The sequence below is a fragment of the Colobus angolensis genome, unplaced genomic scaffold, assembly GCF_000951035.1.
Source record: "Colobus angolensis palliatus isolate OR3802 unplaced genomic scaffold, Cang.pa_1.0 Scaffold153, whole genome shotgun sequence".
NCBI lineage: Eukaryota > Metazoa > Chordata > Mammalia > Primates > Cercopithecidae > Colobus > Colobus angolensis.
This window is the reverse complement of record NW_012114633.1, coordinates 7,007,985-7,026,239: the sequence shown is the minus strand read 5'-3', so window position 1 is coordinate 7,026,239 and position 18,255 is coordinate 7,007,985. Positions and strand designations below refer to the sequence as shown.

Here is an 18,255-nt window from a genome sequence, read left to right as displayed (position 1 = left end):
GAGAAGAAAAAAAATTCCTTACAGGGTTTTGATTTTGTCTTCTAAGACTATATAAATGTATGAAAAATGTTTATGCTTATTACAGGAAAATTAAATATTATAGCTATAGAATAATCATCAATGCAAATTAAAACCTATATATATGTATATGGGAGGTCTTCAAAGAAGTTACAAAATAGGGTGACACTATCAAATTCATATATTAGAAAATTTACTTTTGGAGTAATGCGTTGTGAAGAAATTATAATTGCTAGTGACAACTGCTGGCCCCCTCCAGGACTTCCAGAATAATCTGTTGCTGGAAAAGACCTGTCTCACAGAATTTTGTATGTACTACCATACATACTGGTATGTAATACTGGTAATACCATACATTGAAGAAATTAGATCAAGAGAAACAAGACGCACTTGCAATAGTCCAAGTAAAAATGGGGCCCTGAAATAGGATAGTGAAGTAGGAAGGCAATAATTTGAAAGAGGATCCTTAAGATGTAGAATCACTATGATTTGACTTGACTGGATTTGGAGGTTGAAAAAGAATCAAAGATGATTCACCAAAGTTTCTAGTTATGATACCTAGATGGAAGGTAGATAGGTTTCTTTTTTTTGGCGGGAGGGTCCATGCATTTGTGCTTGTCTCATACATAAGACTATGAAAAGTTCTAAGGCATATAACATTAGCAAGGGAATATGAAGGTGGGGAATAGGAAAAGCTGACCTAAAATGAGGAGTAAGAACTGAAATAACAGAAGATAAAAAGCAGATGTTATAGGCTGAGGAAGATGTGGAATCCCTTATACTGCATTTAGAAAGACATAAAAAGCCATTAGAAAACTATTACTAGGGAAATGACATGGTTGATTTAAATCATTGTTAATAATTTCAGTGTCAATGAGGCAAAAAATATTTGGAAATCGTACATCTTGGTTTCTTGACAAATGCCATAATAACTATTATCATAATGGCACCAAGAAATACTTCAAATAGAAACAAGAATTCACCCACTTAAGTCACCCACTTAAGAAAATTTTGTGTCAGTGTAGGCTGGAGTGAAAGTTTACAGTATTGAAATTCAGACTGACAAGGTAAAAGACATTTTATATGCTTTACTGAAACACTGGCAAATCTTTTGTAATATCTTAATTCAGAGGGAAAAAAAGTATTAAAGGAGACTGACTACCTGTCAGAATTTTGAAGCATTCACTATTTAAATCAAAATACTTCCTAATATGTACTGCCTCAACCCATAAAACAGATCAACAATTTATATGGCAAAATTAGTCCTGGTCCTGTCCTTATGACAAAAATGTACTTAGAGAAACTAGTAGTCTTGTCTCTGCCCACCACCCATAGCATAGTTTGGTCTGTTACCAATCAGAGTCTGTCTTAGTTTACTGGGGCTGCAATAACAAAGTACCACAGACCGGGTGGCTTAAAAAACAGAAATTTATTTTCTCATAGTTTTGGGGGCTAGTACTGTGAGATCAAGGTGTCAGCAGGTTTGGTTTCTTCTGAGGCTTCTCTCTTGGCTTGCAGACATACCTTCTAGCTATGTCTTCAAATATTCCTCACAGAATCTATAGGAAGCTTGGAAAATCAGGGTTGTAAAACAAAAGAAGCAAGAAATAATAGCAAAGAATGAAGTAAGGACATGTATGGATCTTGCCACACTGGCCTGCCGCCACTGGACTGGTAATACCATACATGCATTCTAATGCCCTGAAAAATTCCTACACTTTCAGTCTTTCTCATTTTCTTGAGATTAAAAGCCCTAGGCATAGGGCTTCCTTCCTATACAGAAGGACATCAGAATGCTGGATAGCAATCAATAATTTCTATTCAGTACAAAATCTACTGCCTTAATGTATTACATCTGATACATTCCAATAGATGTAAAGTTATCCAAATGGCTATATCCAAGGCAGTAAATTAACAGCCTGTCTACCAAATCAAAGCAGTCAGGTTTGGCAGTTTTTCTTTTAGGTCTTTTATGGTGGGTATTTACCTCAGGTTTAACACTGTTCCCACAACTTCCTAATGTATTTCACTCATCCTGACGCTCAAGTTTATAGCCCTGCTTTCTTGGATATTTGAATTGTAACCCTTGGACTATGCCTTCTAAGCACTGTTTTGTGAAAGTTTCATTTGAATTGTAAGGTCAATAAAAATAGCAGTAGAAAACATAAAATTCCCAGCCCTGCTCCCATTTGCTATTTGAGACCAGGAAAAACCATTTACCTTATTTCAAAAACTAGTGAATTCAATGAGTTGGACTTTGTTATTTCTAAAATGTATGAAGAAATAATGTATGAGGGAGAGTGCTATGAGAACATGTACTATATTCAGAAATGTATACTTTCCATTTGAGGCAAGAAAGGATCTTTGTTCTCTACCAGGGCCACACTTCAGAGGAAAAAAACGAAAGCAAAGGTCACAAGGAGGCAGAGGAAGCTATGAACCACCAAACTGGAGCCATTATCATAACATTATGAGATTCTTGATTCTTTGTAACTTCCCCGTATTTGTTACTTATAATTCATTTGCCTCATAATAATCAGTACAATTAGTCAAAATCAAAGGCCCAAAGGGTATCTTTGGGCACTAAAAGTAGGAAGTTAAGACAACTACAATCCATATGCAAACAAAGTCTCAAAGGAGACGATCTCCAAATAATCAAATGGATTATAATACTAAGTAAAGAGGGAGCTGTCTGCATCCCTTCATCCTCTGACAAGAACCATGACAATTACAAAAAATAAAGATGAAAATATGCAAAAGAGGGGGGAACCCATTAACCTGCAATAGGAGCCCAAATGAAAAAAATTGTGTCTACACACACCTATCATTCTCGACACAATTCTTTTTAGTAGCTATCCCATTTCTTCTACACACACATGCACACACACCATACTTGGGGTTCCTTGACATTATCTTACGTAGAAAATTACTAAGTAAATAATCAATTTGACTAAGTAGGGGGGCTTATCGTTTTCTCCCTATTCGAATTAATGAAAAAGATAAAAAACTTTTGTCTATAAAGATGATTCTTGGTTCCACAATGCTTCTTAACAGAAATAAACAATAATCGTTTTTTAAAATAACAGCTAAGCATTGTACATTTAAAAAAATAGTATTTTGGTTTGTACAAGTATCAATGGGTCCCATCCATCATTCAAGTACCTTTTCAAACAGGATCTAAGTTTGTAATGTTAGGTAATAGGCATGTAGGCTGAAGCCAGACTGCCAAGATTACAATTTCTGGCTCTGTCCTTAGTATAACTTTCGGTATCTTTCTTCCTTTCTCTGCTTCATCTATAAAACGAAAACAGTAACAATTCCCACCTAAGTGTCGTTGTGATAACTAAATGAAATAGTATGTGTAATGTGCCAAGCAATTTCTGGAGCTACCAAGTGGTTACTTTCACATTATAAAGGAATTTTTAGGAATCACCTAGGCACTCTCCTAAAGTCTCAAAATAACTTAATACAGTACTTCTAAGGAGTTCAAGTGCCTCCTTATCTGGGACGCTATCTCAGATGCTCTTCAAATGAAAGTTAACTTTTTCCATTTTTTTCATAACCCTTCACAGGAATCTGAAGTACACTGCACTCACGGGCCATTCAGCTCCGCCTCTCCAAGGAACAAGAAGGTAACTGAGTAACGTGGTCACGGAGCAACCCCGAGTCCCTGCGGCTGCTCAGTAGTCACTCAGGATGGGGATGGTACAGGGGACCATTAACTGGGCCGGCAGGACAAGTTTCCAGGTGAGGCGACGATGGACAAGAGTAGCCCCATGGTAAGCGAAAGTTGACTGAGAGGAAGCACAAACGCATGGACTCAACCAGCTCGCCCAGATTCATTCTCAGGCCTGTTGCCATCTGGAAAGGGCCTATCGGATGCGCGACATCACGTGTGACGCGTAGTCATTTTCCCACGTCCCGTCCCTGCCCCCTCCTTGTCGGACTCAGTGGATACGCACGCGCAGCTTCGCTTCCGGGAGCCGCTCCTCGCTACCCACTATGCTCTGCGACATCGACCTGTCGCAAAGGCCGCGTTTGCGGGGCGAATGAGCGACTCGCTTTACGTGCGGAGCCGCGAGTGAGGCCCCCGTCCTCCTCCTCCTGCCGCAGGGCCAGAACCCCTGACAGTATTCAGCTGCGCTTAAGTCTGGCCGGTGTCATCTGTCTCCGCAATGCCCCCGAAGAAACAGGCTCAGGCCGGGGGCAGCAAAAAGGCGGAGCAAAAGAAGAAGGAGAAGATTATCGAAGTGAGTACGCACCCCTCCCCCACTCACGCCGCGAGCCCTCCGGAAAGCCACTTCCCCGCTCCGGGCTTCCCTGGGAGCCGGCTCTCTTCCTGGGGCCACGTGTTCCTCCCTTAAGGTTTGTGTGGCCCACTGTCCCTTCTCCAGCCCCTGATGACGCTAGCTGTCTCTCATTACTATGGTGACGCTGCTCGCGCCCCCGCACCTGGGCTTTGCCTCTCCGCCCACACGCCCGTGTTCACCCACCCATGCACCCGGGTGCTAAATGACCCCTCGGGACTGCCACAGGGTTTTATCCTTCGCTAGTCCTCTCAGAATTGAGGTGGTTTTCCAGGGTTATGTGTGAAGTAATTCGCTGAACAGTCTTGGGCCAGCGTCTTTCTGGAAGACCGACTCATGACGAGTCTTTGTGTTCCTTATTTCTTTACCCGTCACCCAGGGGTGGTACTGTGCTTTCGAACCAACAAATTACTACTTGATGGCTTTTTCGATCCACCTCTGAACTGTTTGAAGTCCCATAAAGACTGGAAGGACTTTCCATCACAACCCAGGGTCTTGAACGCAGCGCTTGATACTTGTATTCTGAAGTGGATTAAATAGAATAATGCCTTAAAAGAGATTAGGTTTCAGTGTCACTAATTGTGTGACACTGTTTGAGATATATGTATGTGTGTGTGTATATATACGTATATATGTATACATATGTGTGTGTGTGTGTATATATATATTCGTTTAACACATTGAGCCTGTAGCCCTTTAGTGGCCAAGGAACCCTATTGACGTTCTTACATGTTCTGCACTTGTTTTCCAACAACCGAATTGTGAGTTTCCTTAAAAAATGAACCATATTTGACATTACATAAACATACCATACAGACCCCAACGAGGTATTTCTTCCCTCGATTTCTGCTATTAACCCTCCTCGTAATTAAATAGGACCTCTTATACTTTGAATATAATTAGAAAAAGCCATGACCATTTTACCGCATAAGGTGTAAAGTCCGCTCATTGGATTTAAGAAAATGCTTAAGAATTTTGGTATCCTTGGCCAAGTTCCAACTTTGAAGCAGAACTGGTATTCTTATTGCTAATTTGTACAGTTTAAAACTGTCATGAAGTACTATAGCCAGACCCTTACAAACAAAATATTACCTTCATATCTGTGTTTTCTATTACCTTATTTGAACAACCTGGATTCGTGGCACTTAGGTAAATTTCAGAGGTTTCTGATCGGATGGCATTCACTTTTATGAAAACCAAGTACCTTTCAGGGATGTTGTTTTCCTTGAGAGTGGACCATGGTACAAAAGTAAGACTTCCATTGAAATTAAATGTTACATAACAATTTAAACAATTTAAATTATACTTTATGCTTTGTAGGGCTTTATATCTAACTGTTTTATTTTTAATTAGTAAAACTAGTATTTTTATTTTAAGGAATTACGTGTGAAAGTTGTTTCTAGTATCCATCAACTTTTAAAATGATGCTTTTGTTATGATTCTAGTCGTCTTGTGACAGTTATTTTTTAGGTAAAGAGAAAGCAATTTTAGTTTCAATAATGAAGATATCGCCAAAGAGAAATGCAAAATAAGACAACTGCACTTTTTAACTAAAAATACCCTAACAAAGTGGTGAAATTAAGTCTGATTCTCTGTTTTCCACATTTAATATAATGTTTTTTAATTTATTTTTTGTTGAGGTATAACTTATGTAAAATAAAATGTACAGGTTCTAGATGTGTAGTTCTATGTGTTTGAGGAATTTATTCACCCAGGTAACTGCCACCCTAATTAAGACTTGAAACATTTCCATCACCCCACTAAATTTGTTTTGTGCCTCTATTTAATTCTTTCCAGTCGTGCAGCCACAAATTTTTTTGACAGGATAGATTAGTTTTTACCACTCTAGGAATTCATATAAATTACACAGTAGATAGCCTTTGTGTCCTCCTTTTGGCTTTCACACCACGCAGCGTTTCTGAGATCTATCCATGTTGTGTATACTTCTAGTATGTTCCTTATTGCTGGAAAGTATTCTCTTGTATGAGAATCATTACAATATGTCACCTTTTGTGTTTAGTGTCTCTCTCTACTTGGAAGAGCCAAAAGATATTATAATTGACGCTTGAAGAACAAACTTAGGATTCCAAATTGGGTTAGAGGCAGTGTTGGTTAAAATCTTGGCAGCCAGAATGAATTATTTTGTGGCTAATGGAGTCATCTGTAGGGACCTCAACCTTGGGACATACACTGAGTTGTCATGAGAGTGTCCAATCATCTGTATACATTAGAGCTACAGGATAGGCATCATTAGGAGATCCGGGTGCTGTGCCTGTATTTCTCTGGGAAGGACTGGTCTTGACTACACCCTCAGGTAATTGCAATTGTTGAGCTTCTTGCTTTTGCTGAATATGCTTGCATTTTGCTTTCTTGTGTTTTGTACTATCATTCTTTAACCTAACCTGCAGTACCGTTGGACGTATGTCTTTGAGGCCATTTCTTTCTGAAGACTGAGATTTGGGTATGGGTTCTTAGCGAACAAGATGTTCAGATCTTCTGCTTGTTTCTCAGTGATCATAGTTTGTTTCCTTTAAAATGTGTCTGTTTGCCTTTAAGAAGGTCCTCCTAGCCTGACATCTTGTAATCTAGATGTTCTTTTATGTTCCGGTCCAGGGACCTGATGAGCTTTTTCAAAAAATATTGCAATAAAGTTTGTCAGACTCATGTGCAACATTGATATTTGCTACTACTGGAGAGGTACAACAATATTTTGAATTGTAGTGTTAAGTTAGAGCATTTGTGAAATTAGATTTATAGAGACTATTCTGTTAATCCAGCCTGGTTAGGAAATGATGTAGTCTGCTTCATTATACGGGCAACTTTTTTTTTAAACTTCCCTAAAAGCCTAGCACGTCTCAGTGACTTTTCCAAGAAGGTAATTGATCTCTGTGGCTGTTATAATTTTGGAGGGGGAAATACTACTTTTTTATAGTCTATTTTGACTTATAAAGACTGATACTTATTTCAGAATCTGGTTAACTTTGGGAGGTTTTATAGCTGTATGACCTGAAATTCTAAATTGCTCAAAATTAATAGTTAACTAAAACATGTATTTTTAAACAGCATTTTTCAATAGACTTGCAAATAATGGTTGCCCTACCTACCTCTTTCCTGTTCTGTACCTGTTCTGCTGCCACCTCTATGGACCCTCACTGTGGAAAAATCAACATGCATGTTTTGGGAACACTAAGGAAGTAAAAAAGACATCAGATAGCACTAGCTTTGGAGTCAGAGACCTGGGTTTGAGTCCCATGTTTCAAATTACTAGCTCTATATTTTTAGACAAGTTAAAAAATCTAACTGGACTGCAATTCTCATCTGCAAAATGCAGCTAGTTCCCGTGAGTTAAATGAGATAATATATGTAAAGTGCCTGCCATATGGTGTATATATTCAGTAAATGGCAGCTATTGTTATTGCCTATTTTGATAGTGTATTCTAAATAAAAACTGGGGGAAATAATCAGACTGATCTGCACTGTTTATACAGTGCTTAGTTCCTGCCCATTTTTAAATATTGCCTCCATTTTTTTATTTGCCACTTCAAATGCCCCAAAACTTTGTGAATTCATTTGTATTATTAATACTTTCCGAAATGAATATGTCAAACAGGATTATGGTTCTGTTAGAAATTAGCACATTAGTCCGAAATGGCATATGCCATTTGCTTTCTTACAACTAAAATTTAGTGACAAATGGAGTCGGCATTGAGCAATAGAAAGTTTGAATATGGAAAGAGGGAAATAATCTTGGGCTTAGGGCAAGCAAATAAAAGATACCCAGCTAAGAACTTGTATCAGCAAGGAAATAGTAATAGGGTCCTATAGAGACAGGATCCAAGTGTTGTGAAAATGGAGCAAGAGAAATTGGTTGCCAGTGTAGAACAGCTGCCAACAGCCAAAATCAAATGTTGATTACTTGAAGGTGGATTAACCAGTTGCGTAATATATATTGCATGGATGGACAACAAAAATACATTAGTGCCTGTGGGAGAAAACTAATGAGGTAAAACAGTGACAGCCTCTGCCTACCCGAATGTCCCAAGAGGTGGACTCCCGTTATCTTGGAGCACTATTCAGCGTGGACCTGCCCTTCCGCTGCTTCCCTTTTCCAAACATCTGACTTAGGGAGTGGACGCTGGCCCATAAAAGGAATGGGATTACCTATGGATGGGAGGGGAGTTTTTTTTTTTTTTTTTTTAAATTGTACTTTAAGTTCTAGGGTACATGTGGATAAGAGAAGCCTGGAATTCACTGAGTGTTAAGGCTCTTGGAGCCTCAGGAAGTTGTCCTTTTCTTACTACCCGCTTTCTAGACTCCTCTGTATTCATTTCCCAAGTTGTCTTCTGAAACACACATAAACACAAAGTTCCTTTACTATCACGTTAACTTTTGAGACCTTATTAATCCAGTGAGGACCATTATTCCCCTAGTTTTATTTTAACTGTGGTTTGGGTTGACTGTAACCTTCTTTTTTTCTACCTTATAATTCAGATTAATGTTTAGGTAAGGCTCTGTCCTAAACTCAGGAAGAAGCCTTTTGAACTTCCCCAAATTGCAAATCATTCTGTTTTCAAGAGGTGCTATTGGTATCTCACATCTGCAGTGTGGTATTTAGAAAGCTTATTGAGCACCAGCCAGCTCAATAACTTAACAAGGTGTCTCTGGGAAGCAGTTTATTAAAAACTGTAGAAAGAACAAGGAATTTGCTTGGAGTCAAATATACCTAGGTTCAAATATCATCTGTGACTTAATAGTTAACATTTACTGGGCCAGACAAGGTTCTCAGTGTTTTGGGGAGAAGGAGAGAAGAGAAACAAGCCAACTACAAGTGATAAATATACTGGCTCCTTTGATTCTCTCAGTGGGATACGTATTATTACCCTTCAGTTTTTAAAACATGCATAGAGATTAAATAACTTGCTCAAGTTTACTAACCTGGCAAGTAACTATGCCAGGGATTCTAACACAGGAAGTCTGCCTTTAGAGTCCTTGCTGTCCACCACTGTCTCTCTGAGGTAAATCTTTTAACTTGCACAACAACCCTAAGTGAGACTCACTTTACAAATAAGAAACTGTGGCAAAGAGGGTAATTTACCCAGCTCTGTTTGGGATTAAAATTTGGGCAGCCTGTCTCCAAAGTTTATACTTCTATATATTTGCACTATACACCTAGCCCCTTATTAATGACTTAACTTCAAATGAATTTATCATTTCTGAGTTTCTGTGTATCATAGAATTGTTGAGAGGGTTCAATAAAGTATATATTCAGGGTTTATGTTTATGTTTAGTGAATGCTAGATGAATAAGTAGTCCACTTTCTCTGTGGAAAAATGTTAGTTTCTGAGCTCTAACTTAGAGGTGAACACAACTCACTTATTATCTCTTTAAACTGGTCATTTTTGTGCCAGAGCAGTATAATGAAACCTGAATTCTTTTTTTCTTCTGGGATCTGGAATTTATGCACCTTTACCAGTAACTGCCATTGTGAGTACTTTCTTTTCTTACTGGCCAGGTCCCCTTAGGGGACTTTTTTCTTTCCTAAGTCTATCTGGCAGTATCTACTTTGCTATTTGGCCTGATTTATTCATTGTTTCTTCTCTGTAATTACAGATGGAGCATGGGTTGAACCCGTTTATTTTCTCTGGCAGAGCACCTGTAGATGCTGTTTAATCCTGATCGTATTTTTTTCTAGAGCCTCCTCTGCCTCCCGTGAGAGCTCACTTTTTGTAAAGGAAAAGTATGGCATTTTATACTTAAGTTGCTGCACTGTGTTCATCTGTATATATCACATTATCTTGACCATCTTTCTTCAAATTGAATTGAGTGTTAAACTTTCTTTATAGAAACAAGGGAAGCCATCCATAAAAGGCTCAGTGCAGAGACATCCAACTTGTTTGTGTGCTTCCTACCTTTTTTCATACACATAGGCTGTAAAAAATTCATGTAGAATTTTGTATAATACCATGTTGGGATGTTAAATCATGAAACAAGCATTTAAGTAGAGGAAAGCAAAGTTTTGGTATATGGAGATAGATGTCATTAATAAAGAGATATTTCCCAATGAGAGATAACCATTTAGAAGCAAAACCCTCTGTACTTTTTTGTTTTAAGACTTGGAAGGTCTTTTACTGATTTTGAGGTTGCTGTAAACATTATGTCATGTTGGATGTTTTTAAATACTAATTGTTTCAGTACTATTGTTTTCTATTTCTAGCTTGTCCACATGGTGGTATTTTGTTTCTATAATACTTTCTACTCATTATTACTTTTTCCTTTCCCTTAGAAATAATAGCAAAATAAAGGCTATAAAATGGCCACTTAATTTGTTTCATACTAAATGGACTCAGAAGGTCTCAGACTACTTTGAGAAGAGCTTTTTGCCTCTTCTTCGTCTCTTAAACCACCCATAAACAAGAGAATGAGAAAGAAGTACAAATTCTATTTTGAAATTAGAAGACATCTATAATCTTGAACCTCAACATATGAAGATTGGCAGTGGATGGATGAGTTGGTAACTGACTTAGAGCAGAGAGGTTATGTCTGAGTGCCTGTCTAGGAGTGTGCCAGTAAAAATCAAGTGCATTTCCTCTGCAAAATTATGAAAAAAACCTCAACGATGGGAAGCACTAGGTAATACAGAAAGCAAGAGACTGAAAACTAGAAGTTAAAAGTGTTAGGAGTAATTAATAATCCTTACCTACTACAACTCAGCCAAGTGACTACCTCTGCAAGAAACAGGAGGTGTCTTCTTGGAGGTAGGGGGTGGCGGGGAACAGGCCTCTCTGCTTCCAGAACACTAAGCGCAGAGGAGGTGGGATGTGAACCTGAAAATGGAAGCTAGTAAATCTGTATGGTAAACTGAGACCCCTTCTACCTATTCTCTTCTCCTGTTTACAGTTAACTTACTACCCTCCCAGCTAGAGGATCTTTCTCCAGAGAATCAGAAAGGACCCAGAAAAAAAATATTTCAGATATTAGCATTTGATTAGTTCTTGTCAGGCTTGTCACGCATTCACCTTAGGGAGAAGCTCACTAGTCAATCCTGCTTTATGGGTTTCTTGGGGCTGCTGTAACATGACTATAAACTGGGTCACTTAAAACAACAGAAATTTATTCTCTCAGAGATCTGGAGGCTAAAAGTCTGAAATTAGTGTCAGCAGGGCCAGCTCCCTCCCTCTGAAGACTCTAGGGAATAATTCTTCCTTGCCTTTTCCTAGTTTCTGGTGGCATCTGGCAATCCTTGGCCTTCTTTGGGTTATATAGCAGTGTCACTCCAGTCTGTCTGCCTCTGTCTTCACATTTCCTTCTCTTTGTGTCTGTGTGGTGCTTATTAAGGCACCAGTTACTGGATCTAGGTCCTACCTTAATCTAGTATGATGTCATCTTAACTCATCACATCTGTGAAGATGTACGTCCAAATAAAATCAAATTTAAGGTCAGGTGGACTTGAATTTTGGGGGGCATTCCAAAATTCAGCCTACTACAGACCACTGTCCCCTTCCACACACACACTTACTCATACTTGTGCAATGGCTTCTAAATGTTTTTGTACTGCATACTTACTTTTTTTTATAATTTTCTCCCCCCAACCCCATACTGCATACTAACTAAATATGAGTAGATAGCCAGGGATCACCATTAGTGCTTAGCACATAATGAGCATTCCATAAGTGATAACTACTGTTATATTGAATGTTACCAAGTTATTGTGTTAATATTCCAGATTTAAAGAAAATGTTGCTTTTAGTTTACATACTTTCAATATTTCCATTTTAGCAATAACTAGGAATGTATACATTTCAGTAATTTGATTCAATTTATTAAATTTATTTTTGAGAGGATAACATATATTAACTAAAAACCAGTCCAGAACTGAGTGTATCTTCTTCTTCTTATGTAGTAGTCCCAAACATGTGTTCAGTATTGTATAGCCTCTCAAGATACTCTGAGTAAAAATGGATTCTGCTGCAAAGGAAGATTTGGAGGTGCTGCATATTATATTCCCTCTGATAAGGACTGTAAGATACCTTGTGCTTAAGAATTAAGAATCCTTTTAATCAAGCGTTTTCCTAAATGTATTTAACTATAGTACTTCTTATCCCGGTATAAGAACTTTGCACATCCCATAGAACTGATAATCCAAAACAGGCTTTAGAAAAAGCTTCATAGAATAACAGGTTTAATGATGATAATGGTGAGTACGTATTGAATTGTAAAGAATCTGGGTGATGATTAAAGGTCATATATTGCCTTGACTTGATGTTGCGTGTTTTCCATGTTTTTATATTAGTAAAGAATAGTTATCAATAAATAAAAGAATAATTTTTAGGTATCATTAGAGGAAATATATGGTAACATAAATTGCTAAGATATTTCTGTGCTTTTTCTCATGTAGGACAAAACTTTTGGTTTGAAGAATAAGAAAGGAGCAAAGCAACAGAAGTTTATCAAGGCTGTCACACATCAAGTTAAATTTGGTCAACAAAATCCACGTCAGGTAAGTAATTTAAATTTCCATATCTTTTTATGAATGTAATATTAATACAGCCTCTGTTTCAGATAAAATGTCTAGTATTATTATATAATTGTATTTCAAAACAGAATCTACTCGAAACGTTTTTGCATCTTGGCCTTCCTTACCAGCAATACCTCTTGGGTGTTGTCCAAGCCATTGTGATATAGCTCTCATTTATTCTAATAATGACTGCATGCCATTCTACAGTATAGGTGTGTTATATTCATCCATTTCACTATTCATAAGTGATCACTTTGTTTCCAGCTTTCTGACACTAAGACCACCTCTAGAAGAAATACAGGAGTTCTTACATGTGTTTGTGCTTTTATTTCTGTGGCATAAATTGTCTGGTAACAGACTCCAGATCAAGGGAAATGGATTTCTAATTTTAATATTATAAATTTGCCAGATCACTTTCCATAGAGGCTGTAGTACTTCACATTTTCATTTGTAGTACATGAGCAATAGATACTAACGTTCTTTTTAATGTGTTCCAATCTGATAAGTATAAAGTGATATCTTATTGTTACATTGTTTCTCTCGCTACTAGAGAGTGTCTTTTGTATACATGTTAGCTGTTTGAGTTTGCACTTCTATGACTTGCCTATTGAAATTATTTGCTTTATTGGTTGTCTTTTTCTTGTCAATTTATGAGATACCTTTTGTCTACATTGCAGATATTTGATGATATTTCAATTATGTTTTGCCATGCACCAATTTTTAACTTATATGTATATATAGAGTTTAATATTGCCAGTTACATTGCTAGCTTTTTAAAAATATGGTTAAAAGGTCTCCCCTGCCACTGGATTCTGTGTGTTTTTCCTAGATCATTTCTAATTATTTTATTTTTATAGTCTATATTTCATCATATAAAATTATTTTATATATCTTAAAGTTCTCACTCTGTTGTCCAGGCAGGAATACAATGGTGTGATCTTGGCTCACTGTGGCCTCCGCCTCCTGGTTTCAAGCCATCCACCCACCTCATCCTCCTAAGTAGCTGGGACTACAGGCGCATGACACCACACCTAGCTACTTTTTGTGTTTTTTGTAGAGGAAGGATTTCACCGTGTCACCCAGGCTGGCCTCACAATCCGCCTGCCTTGGCCTCCCAAAGTGCTGGTATTACAGACATGAACCACCACGCCCAGACTAAGTTTGTTTTCTTTTAGATGAATAGCTGCTTATACCAGCATTATTTATCCCACTGAAATACCACTATTGACCTACAGTCATAGTCATACGTTGTTTAGTGATGTGAATACAATCTGAGAAATGTGTCATTAGGTGATTTAGTCATTGTGCAAATAATATAGAGTGTACTTACACAAACCTAGATATTATAGCCTACCACACACCTAGGCTGTATGATATAGCCTGTTGCTCCAAGGCTTCTAACTTATAAAACATGTTACCGTACTGAATACTGTAGGCAGTTGTAACACATTAGTAATGATTCATGTATCTGAACATAGAAAGATAGAGTAAAAATATGGTATTATAACCTTACGGGATTACTGTCGTGTGTGGTCCATCATTGACTTAAACGTCATAATGCTGTGCTTGACTGTACATTAAAGTCTCAAGGCAAGTCTTTTCCCCAAAATGGTATACCTTTTCTATTTTTCCTGGTTGTTCTTAGGCATTTGTTCTTTCCTATGAATTTTAAAATGAGTTTATCCATTGGCAACTCGTTTGAAAAAAATATAGCCCCTTTTTCTTCAGGTTCTTTAGACTTCTCACTTCTAAAGATTTCATAGACATGGATCTGTATTTTTTAAAGTACATTTTTTCCACCATTCCTATATCCTTTTCATTAACTTCTGGAAACACATTTTTGTAATGTAGGAGAGAAGAAAGAATTTCTCATGTGTTTACAGATTTTTTTAAAATATGCTAATATGTATTTGTGAGATAAATAAATTTCTCTTGCTCACGCTGTCTACAAATCAGTGACCCAACACTTTCCTTTCACATCCGTTTTCCCAGCTTGATTCTAGAATCTAAAACTATTGTTCTTCCAAACTGCTAACTTAATAGCCTGGTTTAATAAAAATTAATGTCTAGACCATGGCTGGGTGCAGTGGCTCCCGCCTGTAATCGCAGCGCTTTGGGAGACCACGGCGGGCAGATCAGCTGAGACCTTGCAGTCAGATAGACTTGGGTGTGAATCTTCCTATCTTTTTGTTACATGATCCTTAAATAGCAACCCTGGTCTTTGTATGTATTGTGGAAGTGCAGTTATTCCTTGTTGGATTCTTCTGGTGGTTAAATAAGAAAATAGTGTAAATTTTCTGGTGAATATAGATATCAATATGTAAGGAGAACTCACTTTCTTCACTTAGCCCCTTTTTCAATCCTGTTTCCTCTTCCCCAACTTTTTCTTCTAGTGGGAAGTGTTTTGAGTGGTAATGCTAGAATTCATAAACCTGGGAAAGTTATTAAATTTGTGTGCTGGTAGTTAGCTTTGATAGCATATTTAATATTATAGTTTTGATACTTGCATGGATAACTGGACTTTTATCTGTGAACGGGGGGTACCTACCCATCATATATAACATCGGAAATGAGCAGTAGTACTGCTCTTAGAGCTGGACAGGAGGTATCCTGGTCTAGGCTCTGTGATATATGTGTCTTCTCCAGACCGCTGTCCTCCCCTCAGGTAAGGAGTCACTGAAGCCAAGGGGATGTACCTACCCAGATTTTGCAACACCTCTTCCTACAACAGTCTGACCCTGGTTTATCTGCCTGCAAAGGCCTCTCCCCCATGCCCATCTCTGTCTAGGTACATCGTGCTACCAATATGTCTGAGGTAGCCAAAACAACAGCATATGCTAAGGGTTTGAACAGAGCCTGCATCCATATCCTTTCCTTCCTTCCTGCACCTTTACCTCTCCCTACACCCAAAGTGGAATGAAACGGGGTGGGAAGAGGAGAAAAAAGAGCCCGGGACTGACTCTTGTGTTACTGCCGTGCTTCAGTGTGGAACTCCATGGAGTCTGAGCATTTTAAATTTGAACCTGTCCTTCCAGGTCATAAAGTATATTTGTGAAGTAGGATTGCAGACCACATTTTATTCATCATGAATGTGATTTCTAATTTTAAATATTTAGATAAATGGCTTGTAGGCCTCCATTGTATTCTTGCTCTGGGCCCCACAAATGTTTGAGATGGGCCTGATGAGCAAAGAATACTTCTATTAAAAATAAAGCGACTTAAATTTTTTCTTTCAAAACATTTTTTCTGTTTAAACACATCCACCATATAGGGTCACATTCAGCATTTGGGATGCCTTTGACGTAATTATAGCGTTTGGCCATTCCTTTCTTAAAATTTCCTCTTTCTTGAACATATTTTGTCCTGGTTTTCTATCTGCTTCTTTGATGTTTCTAGGTCTTTTTATTGGGCTTTTTAGGTTCTTATGTCCCATTTCATGTTGATTTTCTTCAAGGAAGTGTCCTTTGCTCTTGCCACATTTTTATGCTGTCCTTGAATAATATACCCAAAGTTTTAATTGTTATCTGTAAGCTGCTATTTCTAAAGTCTTTATTTCAAAGCAGACCCTCTGATTTCAGTGGAATCAATATGCATGTCTATCTGCCTTCAAAAGATCTCCACCCAGATGCTCTGTAAGCATCTTGCATTCTGTATGTCTGAAACTAAGCTCATCTTCACCTCTTACCCTGAAACCTGTTCCTCCTGTATTCCCTGTCTTGTTTAACAGCACTAACCATATACATGATAATCCTAGATTCCTCCCCCTTTATACTTCATGTTCAGTCACAGTCCTATCAGCTCTGTCTCCTTTTCTCCATCCTCACCAGTAATGCTCATTTTAAGCTCTTGTGTTTTCTTGTGTGCAGCAGTTGCAACAGGCTCTTGCCTTTATTCTTGGATTCCCAATCTATCCTCCACAAAACTTACTCTCTTGATATTTTATAAAATGTGACCTGATCTTGTTACTGGCTTACTTTAAACAGTTGAGTGGAACTCTGTTCAATCTACTGATACAATCTAAGCATCTCATTGATGTTTTTCATACTTTGCCCCTCTAGTCCCTGTAACTTTGCATTGGCTGGCTCTTTCTGTATTTCTTTCCTTGCTCATCAAGAAGAATTCATTTATAAGGTTATTGGCTCAATTTAATTTTTTCAGGTATATGGGCATTCTTTTTTCCCAGAGCACCATATATTATGTTACAGTTGTTGACATGTCTGTCATCCTGCTAGATTCTGAGCTTCTTTAAATAAGCATCTTTGTCTTTTCATTGTATTCTCTGTCATCTAACATAGGACCTGACATATAAATGTTTGGAAGAATCCTCTAATCATATTAGGTATGTAAATTGTGTGCCTGGAACTATATTATATGTCATGTTTTGTTTTGAGTTGTTTTGTTTAATATCCTACATTGACCTAACCCAGTGTTTTTCCATGAGGGCACTATATAGGTTTTTGGGGTAGTATAATTCATTATCATGTGGGACTGTACATTTCAGGAGGTTTGTTTCTCTGATCTTAAAAATGAACCTGTACATGTCTGGGGAGTGGGTTGTTTTCACAGAAGAATATTGCAGGTGAAAAGTATTTGCTAAAAATGCTGGGCATGTAGTAAATGCTTAATAAATGCTTGTTGCTGTAAGCTTTTGCTTTTAACTAGGCATGGTACCATCATTACAATTTTGTTTAATAGTTTAACCACAACATTGAATAGACACTGTAAGGCCATTATAATACTGACGTTAAAAGGTAAGGACTGTAAATATGCAGGTGTCTTGTTATGTTAATGCTAACTGTGCAGTAAAAACAATTTTGTAAATAATCAAATTTACATTTTAAACCTGGGAATATTATAGGTAGCACAGAGTGAAGCTGAAAAGAAATTGAAGAAGGATGACAAGAAGAAAGAATTGCAGGAGCTAAATGAGCTGTTCAAACCTGTAGTTGCTGCTCAAAAAATAAGTAAAGGTAAACTTTAAATTTCAGAAGTGTGTTTTTTATCAAATGTAGTTTATGCTAAAAACTATTTTGATGTTATTTTCTTTAGATAATAAGACAGTTGTGTCTGCAATGAAAATATTAGTCCCTTCATCAAAATTACCTATGTCAGTGGGTTGCTTATGGTTCCTCTGTATATGTTCACATCTGTGTCATTGTACAGCTGAACTGCAGCCATGCGCCCCACACTTAAGGCAAAATTAGTAATTTAACAGACTGCTAATTGATTTATGACATTCAGTCTTTGGTAGTAGCCAAGACAAAGCCATAGTTGAATAAACTTTATGTCCCAAGTTTTTGGCACTGTTCTGCCATGTATGTTCATTCCTTTTTTGCCTCTTTTTTTTTTTTTTTTTTTTTGAAGTAGAGACGGAGGGGGGAGTTTCACTATGTTGGCCAGGCTGGTCTCGAACTC

At 37.6% G+C, this 18,255-nt stretch overlaps 1 protein-coding gene across 1 annotated transcript in view; it reads left to right on the top strand.

Moving 5' to 3' along the window:
* The first annotated feature begins 3,957 nt into the window (after nt 1–3,957).
* Nucleotides 3,958–18,255, top strand: part of ZC3H15 (zinc finger CCCH-type containing 15) — a 23,368-nt gene continuing 9,070 nt past the window's right edge. The window contains exons 1-3 of the mRNA XM_011936500.1: nt 3,958–4,268; nt 12,721–12,822; nt 17,699–17,810. Coding sequence (XP_011791890.1) covers nt 4,194–4,268; nt 12,721–12,822; nt 17,699–17,810 — 289 coding nt within the window. The 5' untranslated portion in view covers nt 3,958–4,193. The remainder of the gene's footprint in view (nt 4,269–12,720; nt 12,823–17,698; nt 17,811–18,255) is intronic.